Source organism: Acanthochromis polyacanthus, chromosome 8 (genome assembly GCF_021347895.1).
Source record: "Acanthochromis polyacanthus isolate Apoly-LR-REF ecotype Palm Island chromosome 8, KAUST_Apoly_ChrSc, whole genome shotgun sequence".
NCBI lineage: Eukaryota > Metazoa > Chordata > Actinopteri > Pomacentridae > Acanthochromis > Acanthochromis polyacanthus.
This window is the reverse complement of record NC_067120.1, coordinates 12,984,150-13,009,260: the sequence shown is the minus strand read 5'-3', so window position 1 is coordinate 13,009,260 and position 25,111 is coordinate 12,984,150. Positions and strand designations below refer to the sequence as shown.

Below are 25,111 nucleotides of genomic sequence, written 5' to 3'. Positions count from 1 at the left end.
GGGAGCATATAGGGACAGAAAACCGGCAAAGCTCCCTGTTGCCTACAGGGGATGCAAGAGACACTCACTCTCACCACAGGTGCTCTCCACCTGTCAAAATTTCACTGGTTCCTCTACATGTCCCTATGATTTGCAGCACATGGGGCTCTAGTGTCCACTGTGGACTGGGACTCCCAAGTGGGTAAATGATAATACTGTGCTCTTGCCTCTTTTTTCCCATTTGCTGCAAACTGCATGAGCCAAACAACCCTTCCGTCAATCTCAAAAACCATATCAAAGCTTTTTATATTGGTGTATTGATGTTTCCTAGACATCACAAGGAATATTTTGCATTTCATCCTCTCTGCCAGCTTGCTTGAGATGATCCATTGCAGCGAACATTAAATTGTTTTCATGGTTTCCCACAATTATCCTTGCATGGTAATATAAAGTGGTGGTGGCACTGGCATAAAGAGCTGAGAGTCCACTGCCAGTTCTTCACAAGCTATAACATAATGTCAGAAAGTCAAATTCTGGAGCAGTAACAGTAAGCAACCATGACTGCACAGCTATAATGTATAGCTCGATGCATGTGTGTTATAAATATATATCTTCTTTTGCTGTTCTCAAGCACAGTAATGGATATTTAACTGACCTATCTGCACTTAAATGGATCAGCCTGTTTCATTGTGATATAATACCGCACAGTAAGATTCATAAAACATAAATATGACTGAGTTTGTTGGATCATGCCCTACTAACATTAAGAGAAACCAGTGACTGTCTGCAAAATGAAAAGATGTGTTTTTTTTTAAAGATTTAAGGAAATTATACAAAATATACAACAGTAAATGATGGAATGACATAACATAGCAAATATCAGTACAATCAAAGCCAGTCCAGTGAGAATTACCCAATAAGACAGATGCAGAAAAAAAAAAAAAACTAACTACAGGAAGCATTTTAAATTTGGCCTGACTTGATACCTTTCAATACACCCAAACCTTGTAAACAACTGCTTTAACTAGGTGTCATAGATATAGTGATGCATAATTTTTTGCAACCATGAATGGATTCAGAAAAGAATTACAGAGGAAAGTGTAGGCGATATTTGACATTTCCAGAAGAGCTGCCATGTTTTTCTTAAGCAAATACCAATACCCACCCACCAAGTGGTTTACATTGTTGTCTGCATGAAGGGGAGAGCTGTCAATCATCTGTCGTCCATCCTACTTGAAATGGTGTTCTGTCACTAGCAAATGCCCATTGAGCCCCGCCAGACTGGCTGGCTTTACGACAACACTGTAAGGGATAAAACATGCCAAAACAACGGGTCATTCTCTGAGCACGCCCCCACACTCGTAGCAACCAGCTCGGAGCTCACTGTGTTAAATGTCACCTCATCGGTTTATTTGACAATTGCATTATTTACCTGGAACCATAGTAATTATTCATTTTATCCACATCTATTCCCTGGAATCAATTACAGGCACCTTCCCATTAATTATTTTTTGCAGCTGAGCTAGGGAGAAATATTTTAGCTCCGACGCCTTCGTGTGCATGTGCTGTTTACTACCACCCAGGCTCTTGTCTGGGGACATGACTGCAAAACAAAACAATAATCTGCAGTGTAGAAATTGCGCCAGAAGGTAGACGGCTATTTGCAACAGTCTGTATCACAATATAAGTGGAAGTAAATAACATTTTGCTGTTGCACACATATTGCGCCTCAGAGGGGATGGACTGTAAAGACATCTGAGTGACATCTGAGGATTACCCAGCAGCTCAGTGGCTATAAAGAGGGCAGAACCCAGGCTCAAGTAAAAGAAGCGGGCACTTTGAAGTGGCGATTAGGCGATGAGCTTTGCACCCAGAGCTTCCGAGGCACTGCCCTCTCCACCTCAGTCGGAGCATAAAGATGCGCTGTGGCAGCTTTGCTGACTGGACGCTGCTCCAGTTCCGCCTGTCCAATTAGCAATTCCTTCTACCCCTGAGGACTGGTCCCTTTCTGCCTGGCTTAGCTCACTGCATGTGGACCAGATCACCTACCTGCGCAGTGTGGCTCTGTGTAACCCCGGCAATGCTTGTTGTACTCAGTGCTGCTCTGCACTCCATACCGAAGACTCTGGACTTTGATATTTTCTGCAAGGTCTGTCTTTTCCGTACTTGTTAAACGTCTGTATTTAATTGCCGGTGTGATTTGCTCTTTGTTGTCCTCTTTAGTGAAAGGGTTTATTTCAAGCTCATTTGCAAAATTATTGTCACCACTCTTGCCACTACACAGTGCCATTTATTTCACCCTTTTATGTGCATGTAACAGTGGTAGCCACTGAAATCTCAAACAAACAAGTGACTTTCAAGTTCAAGAGTGCTCTGACTTCTAAAGGCTTCTGATCAAAGGGTTCAATGGCTTGTTCAGCTCACTTGTCAGCTTTGCTGAGTGGTGCCATTAGATGTGATTCACCACGCTCCATATGAAAGCATCTTTTGTTTCATCACTTGGTGAAATATTGTAAAGATTGCTGTATGTTATGTTAGCTGTTCTCATTTAACAACAAGTGGAATATTCCTCTAGTTCCAGCACAGAAAAAGCCTTTTTTTCTTTCACCTTAGTAATGTGTCACCTGCTGGATTATTTCAAACCAAAAGTTTGGTTGTGTTCACAGAGAAAGATAAATTGAATCTCCCGACCACTGGGATAGCTGGGTGTTGAGAAAGCTTCTCTTTCTCTAATGATACCTCTCATTCTCCACAGTCAAAGTACTGAAGATTTGCATATCTCTCTTACACTCAACACAGTGTATTTCCCTCCTTTTATTCCTCTGCACAGCCTGAACGCTATAGCTCTCTGTAGTTTCTAAAAAGGAACATACATTCCATGAAGTGGGAGTCCAGCTGTCCATTACTGAGTGCAGTAGCATGGTTTCTTTGGAGGCTGTATTTTAGTTGGAAGCTTTTTACTCCCCCTCCTTTGTCCGACCTTCAGAGAGCCCACAGGACGTCGGACCCTGCATCAGCTGCTGGCTCTCACAGATCCACCTGACTCTCCACACATCAAAACATCCATCACGGAGCCATTTAGCACTGATGCTACCAGATGCCCTTAGCTGGAGACCAGTTCAGCCCTCCTTATTTAAGATCCATTGCTACCCTTTATAATGTCGTGGTATCTAATGGACTCGGCTTTATTGACCCGACTATGAATATACAGTAGCAGAGCATATAGTGTCTATTTCTGACCGTCTATGAATAGAGACATTCATCATTCAGGAGATCACTGTGTTTCACTGACCCTCTCATCCTCAGGGGGGCATGGCTGTGCCTCTTTACCATTAGCAGTGTCTCTCACTGCAGAGAAAGATGGATAGATAAATAATGGCGGGACACTTGTAATGACTATAATGCTGATTATATCTGTATCTTTACAATCAAAACAAGATCAGTCAAGTCGGATCGAGTCTTTTCTCAATCTGGGTCAGTTGCTGTTGTCAAGAGATAAACTCAATGTAAGCGTTTACTGTGTAAGATATTTAGGATTCTTATCTGTTCAGTGATAAAGGCACAAGAGCAGGTTTCCATCAACCCCAGAGAGCAAAGTTCAATTCCCACTGGAGCTAACACTCACGCCCTTTATCTCTATTATTATCCAGAAAATCCACAGAAAGCTCTGCAAGCTCCTGAATTTGTCAAAGGTAGCTGGAGTTTTTGACCCCTAGAGTCAGTTTTATGAGTGTCTTCAGGTTCAGTTTGCTCGCTGGTTTCACACTTCTCCACCATCTACGGGTGGCAAGCGGATGTCAAAAAAAGACAGGGAGGCAGAAAACTTCTCAGAAAACTCAACAAAGCAGCATGTAATGGTCCCCAGACTGTAAAGAACGCTGCTGCAACGCTGGCAGCTGAGACCAGTGGAAGGTTTATCGTCTTTTCATTGGTTGTCAGTCAATTTTATGATTAATTTGAAAGCCCCGGTGCTAACTATTACATTAGGTTTCTACATGTAAGCTCCCCATCTTAAAGCCTTATCCCCCTACTTAGAGCGTTGTTAGATCATCTGACCAGAGACTGCCGGTGGTTCCCCAGATCTGAGCACCCAGGGGATCGATCCGTTCAAGCAGTGACACCTAGACTGCAGAATGCACTTCCCTTGTCTTTGCATGGCATTGATTGTGCTGACTCTGTTAAATAAAACAGCTGAAGATTTTTTTTTTTTTTATTCAGACAAGCTTTTAGTAAGAGTAGGGTTTTTATGGCTCTGTTTTTTAGTCTTTCATTTATGTTTCCTTTATTGTGTTTTATTGAGAAGCACTTTGGTTTTTATCCTAGAAAGTGCTATATAAATAAACTGTACTTACTCAATTTTATACATTGATATGCAGTGCAGGCTTCAAATTTTTTTTTAAATATGACTGGATGTGGAGGGAAATGTGTTCAGCACGTCAGAAGTCAAAATTCCATACACTGTGTATTTTATGTGTATGAGCTGAAACTTGTTTAGATGAAAACCCCACATGTTAGGTTTCATCAAACCACCAGCTGGTCTTACAGGTGCAAGTGCATAAGGCAGAGGTACCTACAGGTAACACATATGCTGCAAATTTAATTTTAATCACTCTGGGTAGATGTGAATCACAGGTAACAGATAAAGAATTTAAGCAGTTCTTTGATACACCTTATGCTGCCACCTGGTCACATTGTCAGACATGAACCCGAGGTCTTCGCTTGTTTCTGGTCTGAACATCAGACGATCTCAAATGATCAAACTCTGACTTGTGACCAGACTGTGCATTACACCATTCTTCAACCAGAGCCAACAGGAAGCTTTTTCACAATCTTCCAAGATGCTCCTCCTTCTTCTTTAAAACCTGCAAATCCCCAAGAATCTCAGTACCAGGGATAAAGAGTGTCCTGTGAAGTCCCTGCAGTCCACTCCAACCGATTCACAGCAGGCTTTCTACCCATTTCTCCACCACTTAGCGACCAAATCTGCATGCCTGAGTCTTGCTTTCTCTTGCCTCTTCCATCCGTTCTTCCCAGGGGACAGTCGGCTCCTGCAGAACTGCTTTCTTGGTTGCCATGGATAGAGGATCAGGTGTGGTCCTGAGTGTGGCAGCTCCAGTGGTGTCAGGAAGCCCTAGCTGTCTCTCTAGAATCAGGAACTTCCAGTCTCTTGTAAACATGTTGCCAATCAATGTTTAAATAATAATACAGGGTTTCCATAAAGTCTCTTTACAATTTTAAGAATTTATTACAAAGGCAGTTGATAAGGTATCTTAACCAGATTTGTTTTATTGGAATCAGTGGTTGTCAAAGTTTTTCTACCTCGTTTAATACACCTCTATATGGGCACCACTAGTTGCACGAAGCGCATCAAGACGGTGCTCGATTTCTTGCCATGTTGGCTGTAGCATAGCCTCATCAATGGTGGCACTGGCATCAGAAATCTTTCGTTTCAAGTCAGTAATGTCCCGTATCTTTGTTCAATACATGACATCTTTAACATATCCCCATAGAAAGAAGTCCACGGGAGTGATATCTGGATAAACACTGATTACAATAAAACAAATCTGGTGAAGATATCTTATTAACTGCGTTTATAATAAATTATTGAAATTGTAGAGCGACTTTATGGATCCCCTGGTATATTCAATTAAATATTGGCTCTTATTAAGGGTCTGAGTTGGACTGCATAAAGCAGCCATATTGCTACACGTTTGCCTTCTATGGCTGACCATCATCACAGAGTTTTCAGGTAAATGAGTGACCAGATACCAGCGTTGTTCAGATGCATATCACATGTCCACAAATGCCGTCAGCAGAGTCAGCACTGAGTCTCTGGTTTGATTCTCAGTTTGCTGAACCTTTACTGAATGCTATTCCCCACCTCTGTAGTCTATTTTTTACTGCACCTAAAGGCAAAATACCAACTAAATTATTCTAAAAGACAAAAAAAAACCCACACAGAAGTAACATTACCAAGACATTTGGTCTTTTCCAGAAGTCTCACAGATCACCCTGCAGAGCGTGTTGTCATCCAAGAGTCTGCTTTTTTCTGAGTTTTCAATATAAATGCACAAAATAAGTAGTTATTTTGTGCCACAAAAGAGCCACTTGTGGCCCAATTTGTGTGGTAATTTGAATTGTCAAGGATTTTTAAAAGGATTTTCTGCCACCAGAAACCTAATCATTACGTTTGTTGTCAATGGTCTGAACTGTTCTGTATTCATTTTCTCTTTTCTAAAGTGGCCTCAGGTGTCACATTGATTTCAAGGCAGCAGCTGAGGCTGAAGGAAACTTATGGAACACAGCACTGATCCCATGCTGATTTTCCATATGAAACAACTTTACCTTCAACCTTTCTGAGCTCATGTCTTCCCACAGGACACGACGAGGAGCAGAATAATTCAAAGATTTGAAATAGAGTTGAGATAAAAAGGCCAGTTGTGGCAAACGAAGGAAGGGAGGGAGACAGCAGCTGGGAGGAAGACGAATCCAGTTATCGAAAGGAAAGCTTGCCAGTTTGTCAGTGTTTGTCGCTGAGCGATGTGAAGATGTATTCTGACATCTATTTATCGCTGTTTATTTAGGAATCAGAATTGTTAGAAGGAAATTTGAATACATTAGCATCTTTCCCACTGTGTAAATATCAAAGCTCAATGAAGCTGTATATCCTTGTCCTCTGAAGTGAAGGCCGTCCAATTGTTTAAATGTGGAGAGCGTGCGATCTAAAACAGAGTGTCGATGTGCGAATCCTCTCCGTCTCACACAGACAAACACACGAACCGAAACACATGCGATAGATGATGTTTTTTTTATGACTCTCAACCAGAGCCACCTCTCTCACTGGGCATCTACTGATACCCATTAATCATGAGCTCTCTTGTATTGTCAGCCCAGCCTCCCCTCCTCTCTCCCCCTCCTCCCTCACTTCTCTTTCAGCCTGTCAGCTAACAAGCTGTGACACCATGACAGTGATGTGTGTGCGACTGAGTGATGCCTGGCTGCAGTCCTTATTGGGAAGGTATTGAAATGCTCTGGCACGAAAGAGGGGTAGTGATGAGATTGTATTTCTCAGCTTCTTGTGACAGAATGTAAAAATGGCAGCTCTGTCCGGCTATTCAATTAAATGTGGAGGCAGAAGGCCCGACTTTATTTTGGGTTTGCCCCTTCTGACAACATGATTTACTGCCGCATGCCATCAGCTCCGTGGCTACGATCTCATGTTTTTATTTCACACACGCTGAAGAAAAAAATAACTCCATGTATGCGAAAAAAATAAAGCGTCACTCTGTTTTTTCCCTCTTTCTGCCTTCCCTGCATACGTGTGTGTTTGTGTGCACAGGCTCCGTGTCCCTCAGTGTGTTCCTGGTCTCCCTCGCAGTGACAGTGTGTGCTGTTTGGCTGGTGGCTCTTTGTGGCGTCTGTGGTTGGTGTCAACGCAAGCTGGTAAGTTTGCACACACACACAAGCCTCACTAACAGATACGCTGTAGCTTCCAGTCACATTCGCTGCCATGCTAATATGCTTTAATAATCAGAGAGCCTTTATAAACATTGTGGGTTAAATGGGGAAAAAAAAACCACACTTTTAGTGCAGAAGCGGAAAGGACAATGTGTGCAAATATAATGAAAATCTGTGCAAATATTATGTGCAGTCTTGCTGAATTGAGAAATTGCTGCTACATGGTAGTTATTAATGAAGACATCCTAACAGGCTGTTGCATCGTTAGAATTAAAGCTCGGAAATAAGAATCTGTTTACAAGTGAAACTCTTGCATTTAAAATTCAAATTCCTGAAGTATAAAGGATTAAACGAGTGTTGTTGTCAAGACCAATTCTCTTGCAACTAACACAGCACTGTGTCGAATGGTCTGACTGCATCTCGCAATGATTGTCCAGGCATCTTAGGCAGTGCTAGAACCAAGAAGCAGAAACTGTGTCCCTGAAAAATAGCAACAGAAAAATTGTTTTGGTGAAATACTTGCCTCCAGGGAGGTGAGTTCTGTCATTATAATGGATGATTCACCTAACAAGTGCTAGCAGGGCTGCTAAAACCTTCAACCACACTTGAAATTTTGTGTGTGCTACGTTGCTTTCTGGAGATTGTTGTTGTTGTTGTTTCCCATTGTAAAGGGGTTATTAAAACAGTCACATAAATGATAAAAAGGGAGGAGAAAGTCACATGAAATGTGCAACTAGTAGCTTCCACAGTCTACATCTGGTGGATCAGACAACTTAAACCAAGCCCAAGTCATGATGGAGACCAGAGTGTACTGAGACTAGTACAAGACCAAAGTTTTTAGGGATTGAGACTAAGTCAACACCAAGACATGCAAACAACATGAGAGAATAACTTAAAACAGTACAGTAACTTAAAGCAGGACAAACAATCACATTCACACTCACACCTATGGGCAAATTTAGAATAATCAATTGACCCAGCACATTTTTGGACTGTGGGAGGAAACTGGAGTACCTGGAGGAAACCCACGCATGCTCAGGGAGAACATGCAAACTCCATGCAGATAAGATAAGATAAGATAAGATAAGATAAGATAATCCTTTATTACTCCCCGTGTCCGGGGAAATTTCCCATGTTACAGCAGCACACAGCATACAGTATGAACAACAATAAACAACAATATAATTATAATCATAATAATATTCACAGTAAGTTCAAGAGTGTAGGATGGCAAAAGTGTCTTATGGAATGATGTAAAGTACAAGAAAAATTATAGATAGATCCCGGGAAGGCTGGGACGCAAAGCAGGGATCTTCTAGCTGCAAGGTGAAAGTGCTAACCACCATGGGCAGCACTATACTCTACTGTAGCCCGTAAAATATACAATAAAACAATAAAATAAACAGCAATAAAACAGCACTAAAATATACGTCTAAAAGAAATAAAAGTAATAAAATTTCACTATGCCGCTAGGTATCAAAAACCATTTAAATAGGAAGAGTTTGAGTTTTGATTTGGCATACATGCTGACTATTGCACTGCCTCACTGAAACTAGTGCTCTCAAACATTCAGTACATAGACAGCTTAATATGTATAGCTAGCAAGTCCTACTAGCATCATTTATGCTGCAATTACTTTCCTAATGGTTCCTTTGTGAGGAAGGCCAAACCATACTTTTCACATGTGTGTGTCTGGAGAAGATCCACAAAATTATTCATAACGTAAATCTCATCACCTACCAACTTCTCAAAAGGTCTGCATGGATCCGTCCAGAGGCTTCACGCTTTGCACGCTGCACGTGCCAGAAAACAAAAGATGCTCAAAACAAAAGCTTGTTCCAAAGAGAGTCTCTTTGAAGAAATTCTCCATCATCCACACCTTAAAAGCGTGTGTAACTGAAGTTGTTGCTGCAGAACTTTGGAGGTGCTTTGATGTATAGCTGCATATTTTCCATCTGTAGGTTCCCAAACACAGTAGGAAGTCTAAATTCTCCAGAAGTCCTGCTCTATGTTTGCCCATTGAGCTCTGCACAGCTCAGGAATAATCACATTGACACAGTGCTGGAGTTTGGTCTGCAACTCACGGCTATATTTTGTAAAAAAAAAAAAAAAAAAGGTGTGAAGTCACAACCAATCTTTCAGAAACATTCACTTCAGACCAGAGGGCAGAGTGACCGTCCGTCAGTGTAGCAGTCTGACATTCACCCCGGTATGAACAGAGCCACGTGCACATCCACTGTTTGAAAATCCGCCTCAATCTGAACACGGGGATGCGGAAACCAAAAACTGGCCTTAAGCCGTTAAAAGTCTGATGTTGTCTCTGCCATCTCAGTAAACATTGCATCGTAGAATTTACATCCTCCTGTGAGTTTTCTTTTTTGCATATTAACTCTTTGTGGTTTAGGTAGTAAACGTAATTGCAGAAGATTTGGCCAGACAGCATCAGCCTCATCTTCTGAATGTGAAGGGGAAGAAGGGAGAAAGTCATTACGAGTAAAAGAAATAAAATAAAATTTGTGTTAGAAATGAAGCCACGTTATTTGGTTGTATTCGAAGCAGGATAAATCACAATAATAAAGTTTACAGAAAAATCACAAGCAATTTATGAATAACCCCTTGATCTTCACCGGTGCTGACATGAAATCCTGAGTCCCCTTCATCTGAGGGAGAAATAAGAGAGTAAAAATGCAGTATTCTGAGATGAGACCAAGAAATTCTAAAAGTGCTCTCATGACCAAGGCCAGTCGTAAGTACTAAAACACTAGTATAATGCATTTCATCCTGCACAAAAATGTCCTCTGTAAAGTTACACTATTAGACTGTCAATACAGAAGGATCAGTGTAAGTAGTTTTATTATTCTAGCTGGATGACTTGGAGCTAATTTGACCTACTTCACAAACAGTTATTTACCGTTAAAGTCACTCTGCTGTTGTTGACTGAACCCATAAAAACCCATCTCAATGCCGTTTATCAAAGTTAAATATTTAGCAGGTTTTTATTTCAAGTCTCCCCACTCACTAATTGACAAATTGCAAATTTGTGAATCCGTGTTTTTAAGACTGTCATTGGAACAACTCAGCTTCAAGGTGAAAATACTCAGCCATCATGTTGACTGCTTATTTCACTCATGGTATGTCCTCTAGCTTATAAAAAACAACATATGGACATGTTAACAAGGTAGGAGAAACAAAGCAGAGGCCTTTAGGTGGTGTAGTCCAGCGTTTGCACATGTAGATGTTGGATTCTCTCCAAAGGGCCATAAGATAAATCAGAAGGACGGTTACTAATGAGGCAGACAAAGAGAAAAACTTCACATAATTGTATTCCCTGGATTTTTTTGTTTTGTTTTTTTCTCTTGTGAAATATGAAATGTTAGACTTTCTTTGGGTCTCTTAACAGTTATGTAAATGAAACCATCTGAGAAGTTTAGATGTGAAATATCTCTGTGGTGGGATAGAAAATAATTCAGATGTGGAACAGAACAACGGGCCAAATGTGACACTCCTTTGTGTCGTGAAGGAATTAGGAGTACAGGTCCAAAAATTTGCTAGCAACAAGTTTAATCTCAAACAGTATTTTCACAGTTTACCGTGTGTTTGTTCTTTTAAATAATCTGAAATTTAACTAGGAACTCTAACTGTCAAGTAATATAGTTGATTCCAGTTAAATCAGGGGCAGTTCACATCATATGACATCTCGAGGCACTTTATGTAGTAACCTGAATACCTTACAATATTATATTATAGAAAGAAATGCTTTCTTTCCAAATGCCATTTTTGCACTAAACTCAGGACACATGAAGTAATTCTAGTGTTTAATGGGTTTTATTGGATGGTTTATAGATTTTTTTAATGAATGCTTTTATAGTGATGGTCTTACATATTTTTTATTTTATTTTATTCTGTTTGTTTTTTTATGTTATTTATTTTATTTATTATGCACTTTAAGGAAGCACTTTCAATTTTATTGTTTTAATACAATGACAATACAGACATTCTGCTTCTGATATCTAAAAAATCCAAACAGGGTGCCCAGGTAGCCCAGCTGGTGGAGCAGGCGACCCATAAACAGGGGGTTCAGTTCCAGCTCACAGTCCTTTACTGCAGGTCTTCCCCCTATTCTTCTCTCTACTTTCTGTTTGCCTCTCAACTAACCATAAAAAATGGCTTTTAAAAAATCCAGACAATTCCCCAAAGTGCTTGACAACAGTAGGATGAAAAAATCTCTCTAAACCTCTGGCAGCACCAGGTTCAGGGAGAGCAGCCACCTGCCTCGACTGGCTGAGGTTAGAGTAAAGACGAGACGGAGAAAAGAACAGCAGATCAAGTATGAAGTTCATACGACACAGGGCAAAAAAAATAAAAATGGAAAGACACAAGTGACATACTGTACATGTCCTTCAAAAGTTTTTCAGTGTACTTGATTAAATATAGTCCTTTATTTTTCACCTCTGCGTGTTGTTATAGAGTTATATCAGTGCTTCGACAGTCCAGACTTGTACTAATTAATCTCTCCGACCTTATCGGCTAAACTGTGCTGATACAGCACCAGTAACAGTCCAGTGTTCGAGGAGAAACAGAACACGCTTCAAACACACTGACCTCTGACAGAGGGCATGTCATTGTGATTATGTGGTATGAAATGTGATTGATTAAAGGGAGGCACCCAGTCATTAGACAGACAGAGCTGTACGGCTGAGTGCCACTAACTTGACTGATTTTTTTTTTTTTAGATCTGCATGCCTTTAAAACTAATTAATTTCTGATTCCTCCTGTGCTCGTACAACCAGGAACACAAGTCACCTATTTTAAGTTTAATGTTGGCGCGGACTCCTACTTGTGTCAGCTCGCCATCACTCTGCTGTGAAGCTTATTGGTCCACAGATGGCAGAATTTGGCGCTGCAACAAGGCTGCGCTCGCCACATGCTGCACCACATAAGATCATTTTTGTTGTGAGATTCACCATTAAGGTGGCTGTATCTAGATTACTCGTTGATGCCATTGTAACCTATAGAGGGGAAATGGTCCATGTTGAAATGGGACAATGGTACAACACGGGCTTTCTATTGTTTGCCTCACTGGAACATCATATTATGTTTGATATTCCACTTTAAAGTAAATGGAGCAGTGAATGACTCCTAGTTTCCGGCTGTGGATGGAGGTTGTTCTGCTCCCAGCATCTTGGAAAGTCCCTGAGGTCCTCTCCGGAGCAGAGCTGTAAATGTATCTTATTCCCGTCTTGTGACAGTGTTGGGCTGCAGCTGAGGAGCAGCAGCGGGACTGGATGGGTCGACATGTTTTGACCTCATAACCCTGTGAGGGCAACTGTCAATCACATCCCCATGCACAAGATGATTTCCCCTGTCTCACTGGAGACACTGAATATGCAGGCCTTTTTGTCTTTTTCTTATCGGTGCATCTTACCCTGGTTGCTTCAGGCCGTGTGTGTGTTTGTGTGGTGATTGTGTGTGGCATTAAGATGTTAATTAAAGCTTTTGTAGTCTTCGGACCGCTTACTTTGGGAAAAATGTCAGCCGCCCACTGGTGTGAAACCACATTAAACGCAGAAGCCTAATGTACAAAATAATTAAGTGTGACTGAGATGAATGGCAGTCGTTTCTGGGATGAGAAACATTTTATTGATGGCACACTTTCACGAAGCACAAATACTGCTAATCTTGTTAAAAAATCATCTTCTTAGAGTAATATCCTCATCGCAAAGTGAGTGTTTTCTATATGTGACTAACAGTCATGAAGGTTTGGCAGCTATACAGTTTATTCTTCTAAAAAAAGTTCCTCCACCTCGTTTTCCTTGATCTCTCTCTCTCCGTTGCTCTCCATGGCAGCACTATATTCCCAGAACACATGATCAAAATGTATGTAAGATTTGCATAAACAGTCACTTTCAACTAAGACCCTTTATAATAAATGCATATCTACTGTAAATGAATGCAGACTGATTTTCTATGCACAAAAGTGTCCCCATTAGGTTAAAAAAGTGCTCAGTATTTGATGCTCCTTTACATGAAGATACCACAGGCCAGTCCTTGTCTAACTTTCATTTTTGATATTTTGAGCGTACTCTTTGACAGTGTCAGCTTTCATAAGAACAAACGTTTGCCTGGAGCTTCACGTGTCAGTTGCGAGTGGGCCTATGCCAGTTTTGGTTATGATTCATAGGTTAATAGACAAGACATTATGGGCGAGTGTTGCTTTCGGTGTTTTAGCTTTGGCAACCAGTGCAATGGGTTTTATTTTAAAAGTCCTCATGTGCAGTCATCCTGAATCCTCCCTCCTGCTTGGCTCTCTGTTATCTAAGCCCCCTGGAAGTATTGCGCATTGAATGCTTCTCCTTCTGCTGTCTGCTTGCTTATAGCTGTTTATAGATTCATCTGCATCATATTTTTAGAATATGTGATATGAGCCAATGTTGTTTTCATGAGAAAAACCTTTGATTTTGTACTCAGGTTTTAGCCCTCTGAAAACCAAGCTGTTTCTGGGTGCTGGTTTGCTCTTGTCACAATTTTTTACTCACTGTTTGCTCATTTTTCACTTCAGTACAAAGTGCTGTTCCTCTACGGAAGCAGCACAGCCAAGGCTGGAAGTAGGAGCACTCAAGAAGGTCTTCTGTGCAATATAACAAAACTAAAAGGCCATAAATCACAAAGAAATCTGGGGAAAAAAATCTTGGATTATATGTATTTACAAAAATGTTGAAAACCTGGAATCAACTTGTACGACTTGAGTCAGTCATGGCTTCACAGTTGCATTAAGGTCCTTTAAAGAATCTACTTAAAGCAAGCGGTTCGTTTCTGGGAAATTTTCAAGCAAGAAATATAGAATAGCAGTGAAGCTTAGATTTAGTTAAGTTGTCTGACAGACCAGCACTTCACAGATGAGTAGTTCAGTGACTGTTTTAAGCTTGAACATTCCACAGTTCTTTCTGGTTTTCAATTCCTAAGTATGATATTTTTTTTTAAATATAGCATGATTTTTGGAGTTTGGAGGGTTAAAGTAATCCCTTACTGATTGATTTTGCTTGTTTTCCTGTCTGTGCTTCTAACGATTTCACTGACTTAAGTCGCTTTGTAATTAGAGACGACAATATGAAGGAAAATGCAAATAATAGTAGGATGAGTCACATGGTTATATAGCTCCTGTGTTGTTGTGGGCCGGATGATTGTCAGTGGGGGCTGGTGTTGTAGGTGTTGTAGGAGAGATTTTGGGATATCAGAGGTAGTGCAGCTAACATCTGTCTGAGCAGCAGTGGCTGTTTGGCATTCAGAAACCCTCTGCCTGCTCCTGTGAGCCCTCTGCTATTTGATCCATGACATCGTTGTGAGTGGGGCTGAGATTGGACCTGACCACATTCACAGCCTCCCTGTTGAGCTTATGTCAACAGCGCTTTGTTCGGGAGTTAAGAGTTCACATTTGTTAGGGGGATGATAGTAATTATGTCCCTCGATAATTACAGAATTTCAAATGAGACTTGCCACAATCATTGGGAAAATTATAATGACAGCACATTAAGTGGATCTGCAGTCTTGACCTGTCACATTTAAGTGACAGCGCTGGCAGCTTCCTGGTCATATCTGTGTTTTATGCCTCTACATGCTTCTTGATGTCAGGGTAAGAACACAGGTACATAAAAAATGTTTTGACAGATGCTACAGACAAATGATCGCTTCATGATTTAGCAGCAGACGACCATTTTAATAGTGCACTCCTCTCTAATTATGGTGTGATGTGGGTAATATTGAGCGAGCATGTAGACTCTTGCTGCCTGCTAATTCACAGCAAACAAACACAGCTGGGTGTTGGAAGGCAGTGCACTGCCAACTGAGACGGAGAGAGTGGTAGTTTCACTCTGTCTGCTCTCATGTCTGGATTCTTCAAGAAAACCCTCACATCACCCTGGGCAGTCCAGCGCCAAGACTTCTCTCACTCATCTGCAGTGGTGTAGCAAAAAAATAAAAAATGAAACAAGATTGTGTTCCTCCTTGTGCATCCTCAACGGGCCTCCTTTCCCTTTTAATACAAACACTGTCAAGCCAGTAGAAAGTCACTGAATCAGCCTGTGGACACATGCATCTCTAGTGGTTATTATGTTCATAATCAATGCTGAAGTGTTTATAATAGATAGTCAGCACAATCTGAAATCTCAGCGTATTTCAGCTCATGTCAGTCTACATCCTGGAACTACTGCGGGAAGCTTTCTCTGCACCACACAATTTATTTTCACAGTTGTTTAGGTCTTCATTATGCCATCTGCGTAAGACAAAGCTGCACAGCCCTCTGACTGCTCAGTACTGTACACAGAGGAGAAACAAATCCTGAAAATTAAATTACAAAATACATTAAATCAGTTTTAGATAAGAGTGCACAATTAAGATGGGACAATGGTTCATTCTTACCTCATTTGTTCTGAAGAAAAATGGATATAATATGGTGAATGCACAATGAAAACTGGTGGATTGCAAAATACTTCAACTTTCTCAGGATCTTGTTCATGAATGATGGGAAAAGGGAGAGTGAGATGAACGGATTGGTGCAGCATCAGCAGTAATGAGAGTGTTGTACTGAGCCGTTGTGGTGAAGAGGGAACTGAGCTGGACAGTGATGCTCTCACTTTTTTAGTTTGTCTAAGTTCCTACCCTTATCTGTCAGTCATAAGCTCTGGGTAGTGACCGAAAGAATTAAATCATTGTGGATATGAGCAGCTGAAATAAGATTCCCCCTTAAGTTGGCTCAGTTCAGCCTTAGAGACTTAGAAATCCCGCCCTTCATATCGAAATGATCCAGCTGAGGTGGTTTGAGGTTTTCTTGATGTGTTCAACTGTGAGTGGTGGACCCAGAACCTGCTAGAGGGGTTACATATCTCATCTGGCCTGGGAACACCTTGGGGGAACTGGATAATGCTATTAGGGAAGGTCGTCTGGACTGCCCTGCTTAGCTTGCTGCTACCACAACCTGACCCCGGATTAGCACAACAAAATGAACAGATGGATGAATAATTTCAAAACTTAACTAAAAAAAGAAAAGCACTCAGAGAGCGCAATATTCTGTCAAGATTGTTCATTCCCTGACTGTGCGCTGAATCCTGCCATGTGTTATGCATGTGTATGTTATGTACGGATACCAAACCGTGTGACCTAAACATGTAGCGGCTGTCGTTAATTGATGGGACTTGGAAACACCCCCACAATTTAATTAATTACTCCTTGTATCATTTCCGATAAGTCGGCAGCGGTCGATTTGTAGTAGGATCACAATCATGTGTTGTCATAGTTACGGTGACACCGTGCCAGCCGCTGTATCTCGCAATGGAAAATCCTTAGCAAATTCGTGGATCCAGACTAAGCCGCGTCACGGCCAAAATCTAATGAGGTGGTCCTTGTGTCGTTTCTGACCTTCGTTGAAAATTTCATCCAAGTCCGTTGGTCCATTTTTGAGTAACGTTGCACGTGGACAGACAGACAGACAAACGCACGCTGATTGTCACGTAACTCCGTCGCATTTTTTGACAGAGTAAAAATCAATTGCGAAAAGTACGGAAGTTCCATGATTTGGGCTTAAATGCCTAATGCTGCTTCCTAAGGACTTAATCCATCTACTTTGCTAAGGATAGGGGAGTTTCATCAATACAGTAATAATACAATAATAAACATATTTCCATATTAAGGGAGCAATCATGTTTTTGCTTAAAATAAAGTTGTCTCTTGATTGAAAATCGGAAACAAACTGCAGCTTCTAGTGTTAGAGTCCAATGATCTGTTATAGAATGATAGCACCTGACTTCCCCCATCCCATTGTCGACGTCATAATCACTATGGCAGTCAGAGGGCTTTGTCAGTGCTGATGACAAAGAGGGCTGATGCTTTTCTTCTTCTTAGAAAGACAATCTTCTGAGGAAGGATTACCGTATTCCCTGATAAAAGTCACCTTCACTGAAATCATGTTTTATTCAGTAAAGTCGTTTCCAACAAGTGCTGGCCAATCTGCTGCTATATAAAAGTGGCACAATGAAGCTTAGAAGCACATTACAGAGTAAATACATACCAAATGGAAGCCCCAGTATAAAAACTGTATAAAAAAGTCAGATTAGATCTTGTCATCTTTCTCAAACTGATTGACTTTCATACAGGAGCCATGCTAAAGGTTGAGTCAGTAATTCTGATCTGATTCAGTTCTTCGTCAAATTCACTGAATATCTCCTCATGGTCTACTAACTCTCTGTCCTGTGTATGCACTGAAGAAAATATGCGCTTGTACACAGCCGTGGTCTTGTAAATGGGAAACAAACAAAGTAGCTCGGATCGATCCACACAGCACTATTCCAGTGGGGCAGGTAGGGGGGAGATGGGAAAAAACAGCAGTGGAAGTGAGAGGAACAGTGAAATACAACTGTCCACCTTTAAATATTAACTCTGTCTAAGTTATTAAACCTTTCTATTGTTGCTAAAAATGTATGTGCATCAGAAAACACTTTACTAATAGTGATTAGGATGGCTGAAAGGGTCTAATATTGTTTAGGAACAAGAAATAGTCTGTCAAACCACCCCATTCCCAGGACATCACATACTGCCATTTTAACACAAGCTATCCTTTAGAGTCAGTGCGACCTGCATCAATAATTGACACAGAAAGGAGTTTTTTCAGTTTAAAAAAGCCTCATAAGGGGGTTAGAAAAGTGAGGGAGACTTTAAGCCACAGAGCTTTCACCCAGAAGACTGAAGTTTAAGAAGTGCTTTATGTTTTTCACTTTGTTTCACTTTATTTGAGGTCTCACTGTCGCTCACTGACTGGTGAAATTTAGGCACCAAAACTGGTGAAGATTAGGAAAAGACCATCTTTTTACAACAATAACCACACATTACAAGGCAAACTTCTCATTAAAAGAAGCGACAGTGCCAACGTTAGGTTTGGCTGCGCACTCATAGCATTACAACATTTAGGAACTTTTATACAACAGGTCTACTGAACTAACCCACATGTTGAAGAACAATGAAGTAGTCCTGACAGAACAGCACTATGTGATGAGTTGGGAGTGAGACCAGGCATGTCAAATTATTTTTTCAGCCCACTGTGCCTCATTAATTGTAATGATAATAATGTAAAATTTCAGAATAACTGGATAAAAATGAGCTCAATTCCAAAGTTTCTGAGGGCCTTGAGTAGCTGTTTAGTTCCGCCACATCCGTTACAACAACATCCCTCCTCATCTACACTAAGAGATGTGATTTTTTAACATGCTCTACTGCTGTTTGATTGTTTAAAAAGTCTGTGTTTGTCTGTCTCTAAGTGGAAGTTTGCTGCTATGTGGGTATATCTCATAATTGGTTCATCATCTGAGTTGGAACTATTAGGAAGTAATGGCTCAGAGCCAGACTGTGATCGTTGCAAACTCTCCCTGGTAAAACAAAAAGCCAGGGTGGATGTACAGTGTGTGGTTTTCTTTAACCGTCATTTCAGCTTCTGAGTCGGTTTTCTTCGTCGTCTCTCGTCTCGTGTCTGTACAGCTGCTGAGCTTTGTTATATTCATCACTGTGGATTTTTGCAGCTGCTAGACCTCCCTTGAAGATAGAAGCTGAGTGTTTGTGAATGAGCTGAAGAAATTGAGTGGAGGAGATGTTTTTTGAAGCCGTGCATCTCATTGTGTGTGCGCAGGGAAAGGAAGATGTGTGCTCACTGGAGAGCATTCGAGTCCTTCCTTGTTTTCACATCCAATCCACTCGGGACTATCTGTCACTCATTGTTTCACTCACTTCACCATTTGCACCTGTCCCCTCCCTCCCATCCCTTTGTCTCACATGCTGTTCTGCACTGCCTTTGTTTTTTCTCTCCTTCTGGTAGCCTCTTTTATTTTTATTTTTTCTTTAGATTTGATTTCTATTTTCAGCTCTCACCCCTCTCTCTCTCTCTCTCTGTACTGGACTCTCACTCATCCTCTGTCTCCCTCCTTCCTGAAAATTTTACGATAGCATTGAATGATACATGAGTTTCCTTTGATAGCTTGTCCTCGCTTCACAGAACTATAGACAGCTTCGCCTCCCTAGAAATTGTCATGCACGACTACAGTATTTGTTGTGTTGTGCTTATGTGCAATTATCTGCCTGGAGAAGAGTCCATTGTTTTGTTAGTACGACTGTAAGTATCTGAAATAGTGTACAAAATTATGAGAGCTGCTTTAATGTATCTTCCCAGCACATGAGCCACTTATCAGAGCTATTGTGCAAAACAGATCATACGGGATCTCTAATGTAGACTCAGAGAATGCTGACATGTTTGTGTCAGTTCATAAAGAGGCTGTTTATCTAGAAGTCAATGTGTAAATTACAAACACACCCCCCGTATGTAGCTGTTTAACTAGTCATCCTGTCCGATCTGTGTTTATTCATTTGTTGACCTTTCCAGTGCAGGTTAGTGCTGATTATACAATAGATGAGCGGCTTTGTTTCCTTGTGTGTAATGGATATCATCAGCAGTGCTATTGTGGGCTTTATCATTTTTTCTCAGCAGTGCTATTGTTAACTCAGGCTTTGTAACAAGCCCAACAGTGTCCAAAGCCACAATATGCAAGGTGCGGATTATAGTCGATGGCTGCGGGGCTCTGAACCTCGCTGTATAGACAGTATAGCGCAATTTGCATTTCCATATGCTCCTGCTGTTTATGAGCATCGTATTGATCATGTGAGTGTGAGTCAGTCCGGTGTCAGTCAGACACTTGCACAAAACGGAGGCTGACTGCATTTTTCTACCTATTTAGTGCTTGTTTCCTGGGTTTGTGTTTACACAGACAGGTAATCATTATTGTAAATACTGGCAATATGCTGATATCAAGCAAATATACCTGCCCGCATTTGTATTACTCCCACTCTTAATTGCTTCCAGAAGGTGAAATTTTTGATGACAAAAAGCAGCTAAATGACATTAAGACAGAAATGATTTTTTTTCTCCCTAACATCATAATAACTTATAACGAACCACTTAAAATCACTGACATCTAACCGTCATGCCAGGAATCTTGGTGTCATTTTTGATTTAGCATTAAAATTTGACAAACATATCAGCTCTGGGGTGAATGACTGACTGCTGTCTTCAGCTGAACAACATTGTCAGATTGAAGTTCATCCTCGCTCTCACTCACAAAAGGTCTGTTCCCACCACATTAATCTCTTGAAGACTGGATTATTATTGGGTCTGCAGTCAACCAAAGCAAATCTTGCTTCACTGAGATTGCACCTACTCTTCAACCAATCAGTTGGTCGGCAGGGATGAGTATCTGCACGTTCGGTAGATGAACTAAATCAGCCACGCTGCACTAAGTGCACTCTCTCTGCCAGCTTTATTAGCCTGAATGAGTCATAAATAAAAATAGCATTTGTAGTATAATAAATTATTTTAGCATGGTTATTTTGTACTAAAATGACAACAGCTGACTCAAAGCAGTCTGCACCTGCTTATATTAACATGATTCTAATAATAGAACTAGCCAGTGATCCCAGCACAAGAATTATTGACATATAACAAAGACAATTAGCCTAAATTGGGTATAACAGCCTGCATAGACTACCAAACACAAAGGTAGTTTTAAGTTGTTTTTTTTATGTGTTATTGAAGTGTACATTGGTTTCGATAAGAGTCAGCATCTCCCAGGTCAGAGGCCATGGTTCTCAACTGGAAACTGGTGAATTGCTCTTTCTAGGTTAGGGGTCAGTTGCTGCCTCAAGCAAAGGAGTTCAAGTATCTCAGAATAGTCTTCATGAGTGATGTTAAAATGGAGAGTAAGATGGACAGATGGACTGGTGCAGCGTCAACAGTAATGTAGGCGTTGTACCGGACTGCTGTAGTGATGAGGGAGCTGAGCTGAAGGTGAAGATCTGGTGAATTCCACACCTCATCTAGAGGAGCTCTGGCTGGAGACAAAAAGAATGAAATTGCGCATATAAAATACAGTCATAAAACTGCTGTGGATAAATTTGTTGATTGGTGTAACAACAACAAACTGCAGATAAACACAGAAAAAGCTGCTGAGATGCTGATCGACCCTCAATCAGTCGGTGGCCATAGTCCGGTGTCCATACACGGTAACTGCATTAAACGGGTCACCTCTTTTAAGTACCTTGGTGTGCACATTGATAGCGACCTCAGCTGGCACACACAGGTGGCAAGTGTTTGTGCCAGAATCCATCATCGCCTCCATTTCCTCAGACGACTCAGGCTTTTTGGTATCTGCAGAGAAATCATGTTGATCTTCTACTGTGCAACCACTGAATCCATACTTAGTTACGGGAGCACCTGCTGGTTTGGGGCTCTCACAGTCAAGGTGAAAACACAGATTCATAACCTGGTGAAGACGGCGAGTAAAATCATTGGTACCCCGTTCCACTAATGCCACAAGACTTAATTATACAGGCCACCATCAGACAAGCAAACAGTATTCTTGCTGATCCATCCCATGTCCTGTTCACAGAGTACGAGCTGTTGAATTCAGGCAGGAAGGTAGAGAGTCCCGCTGTGCAGACTCAACCGTTTTAAAAACTCTTTTATCCCCGTCTCAGTCAAGCTCATCAATGAGCGACTAGGTGCAGCTACCAAAGGGAGGTAATTTGGGATGTGCGACACTTATGTATGTGGTGGAATGTGTGTATTTTAGTTTTGTTCTTATATTATTTTAACTTATTCTAACTTATTTATTATATGTAATGTATTTATTATATATTCTTAATAGTATGTGTTCTGTTTTGTTGTGTTGCAGTGCAGCTTGATTTCTTGCCTTGTTTTTAAGACAAATTTCTCCCACGGGAGACAATAAAGTAAACTCGAACTTGAACTTGCTATAAGCGGCTATAATGACTTCCCTCCATGGGGTGGAAGGAGTTTACTCTGTAGGGTGTCTGGGCTCAGTGAAGAACTCGGACATCCGGAGGGAACTAGTAGAGTTCCAGCTGAGGTGGTTTGGGCATCGGATTAGGATGCCTCCTGGGTGGTTTATTCCTTTGGTGGTTTTCTGTGCAGGTCAAACTGAAAGGAGACCCTGGGGTTGACCCAGAACTCACTGGAGGGGAAACATGTCTCATCTGGCCTGGGAACACTTTGGGATCCCCCCGGAGAAACTGAGAAGTGTTGTTGGGGAGAAGAGACTCTCTGCCCTTCCGCTGCCTTTAGGCCACTTTGATGCCTAGAACAACTGCTTTTAGCTGTTCCACAATCACGGCCAGTTGTTAAGGGAGGTTTGTCTTTGCAGTGTCAGCTCCAAAGCTTTAGAAAACCTTCCTCTTTCAATAAAATCCCCCCCCCCTCCATTGATATTAAAAACATACATATTTTCAATGCCTTTCGGTTGCAAACGTAGTGATAGATTTGATCTATGCCACATAGAGTTTTGCCGCCACTAAAGGTGCAGTTGTCATCTGCTGACCGTCTAGAATTTTTGGCAGTCCTAAAACTAAGACCAGAACCTCACTCTGACTAGTGCTTTGAAGACACAAAACAAATGAACTTGACTGACATTGTCAAAAAGTTTTCAAGATTCAAACTGAACCCAAAGCAGCCACACAACAAAAGACAAGAACAGCTTTCTCATAAATAAAAATGAATCAGTGGCTAACAGATCATGCTACAGATTGTTGTTTAGCCAAAATTTTAAGGTTTCATAATTGTCTATGATTAGCTTTGCCTTTTTCTAAAATTGTTGTGGTGATAACAACCTGAAGATAATTGCAACAATTGCTCAAGCAAATAAATCATAATGTTCAAGAAAATTATTTTATTTAAGGTCTATTCCAAATCATTTGCAGTTTTTAGGAGCAGGTTTTTATTTCGTATCTTCCATTAATGATGCTTAGATCAGCCTGCCTTCAGTCCAGAATTTAAACTAAAACTAAACCCTACGTTCACACCATATTACATTTCCTGTATCCCAACCCATGTTTTGTACTTGAAACACATACCACATAATGACAGGAACACTCAAGAAGAACAAAAGACACAGAGAGAAAAGTCTTTAAAAAATCATGTTTAGAGACAAGCAGGCCAGAACCCAAACTGAGGCCAAAATTTAAACACCCAAAGCCTGAGGCCAGACATGTTGGCACTGGGGTTGGTGTGGTGCAGCAGATCTTTACCAGGGTAAAGCTTTTTATGGCTTCTGACAAGAGCAAAGTGGAACTAGGGGTGTTGCCAAGTCTGTGCAAAACAATAATTGAACCTGAAACTTCCAGTCTGGAGATCCATGCTCAGCCCTCAGCCGGCTAACCCCAACCCTAACCCTACCCCAGGAAATTGTCTGAGCTACGCTAGCAGCTCAGAGTGTTTTTCCTCCCACTGGTTTTCTGGGACGGAGAATCCTCGCCTATCCTCCTTGTGTATCAGAGCATCACTTTCAGCGTTGCATGCGTGGTATTTGGGGGACAGGGCGGCTTTAGACTGATCCCCTCCCTGTTCCACTTGTAGCAAAGTGTCAATAGAGATTACCTGCAGTGAGACACATGTGAAACACCTTTAACTGTAATGAGGTTTTCCAGAAGAATGCGCACAGCAAACCCTACTTTTCGAAGCCTTCAAATTGCCATTATTTCCATGGTTACTGCAGGTCATGCACTAGCTATTTGAAATCAGGCTCTTGCAGGACTTTCTAGAGGTTTCTCTCCAGTACCCTGCGGATTACCTTAAAGAGGCAATTGCCATGTAAATTTCAGGGTGGTGCGAGTGATAATCATAGTCAGAAATGGCTCTTCACTGGAGATTTGATTTGACTTTGATTAGTGTAATCAGGAGACCATGAGGTAAAGGACTGATGGCACAGTGTTCCTGAGATAATGGGAGAGGCATTTACACTTGAAATTAGTATGGCAAAAACAGAGCTTCAGAGGACAAATTTAAGCTAACCTTTTGTTTCTGTGCTTTCTCTGTCATCCCCTCCCTCCGCCTGGCTGAAGGGGAAGAGGAATAAGCCAGGAGTGGAAACAGCAGACACTCCAGACTCGGCACGTGGGCGAGGGGAGAAGAAAGCCATCAAGTAAGTGCCTGGTAACTGGTTGGGGTAGAATAATCTGGTGATAATGAACTCCATTTGGTTCGGCTTTGAGTTCCTCAATGTACACCACGCAAACAAGGCAGAAAATGAGCCCTGTTGTTTTATCTTGAAGAGCACAATCTCTACAAGAGTATGTTCGGGGAGACAATAAATGAAAGGTTAGTGATTTAATCAGTATAGATTAAATCTGCATTATCTTACCTGTGAAGCTTTTGCCTGGACGAGACTGCTCCTGCACTTATCTTATGGCTTGTAAGATAGGTCTCCTTTAAGTGCCACGCCTCTGCATCGCTTAAGATGGTGCAGGTTTGAGTAAAAAGACGGAGGCCTGAGCACTCGTTTTGAAATGCTTGGAGCGTGCATGTTGGGGAGGACTTTGTTCTAACATTTCTTTCAGGGCTCAAACTAAGATTAAGGCATTTTCTGTTCTCTATAAAACAAGGCCATAGGTCAGTACCAGAAAATGTCAGATTTATTATGCTAAGCATACCACTTTATTCCACAAAATACCTCGATTAACCTGCTCCTCACTATTTTTCTTCTATAGCCTGGTTTTGCCTCAGCTTTTTCTCAGTGTGCGTGTTTTTATTTTCTGTGTGGACACTTAAAAATGGGCTACTGTATGTGAATGTACT

General features: G+C 41.2%; 1 protein-coding gene across 2 annotated transcripts in view; it reads left to right on the top strand.

Moving 5' to 3' along the window:
* Positions 1–25,111, top strand: part of syt7a (synaptotagmin VIIa) — a 100,031-nt gene that overhangs the window by 36,026 nt on the left and 38,894 nt on the right. For both annotated transcript variants that reach the window (XM_051952790.1, XM_022197898.2), the window contains exons 2-3: positions 7,319–7,422; positions 24,379–24,458. In XM_051952790.1, coding sequence (XP_051808750.1) covers positions 7,319–7,422; positions 24,379–24,458 — 184 coding nt within the window. The remainder of the gene's footprint in view (positions 1–7,318; positions 7,423–24,378; positions 24,459–25,111) is intronic.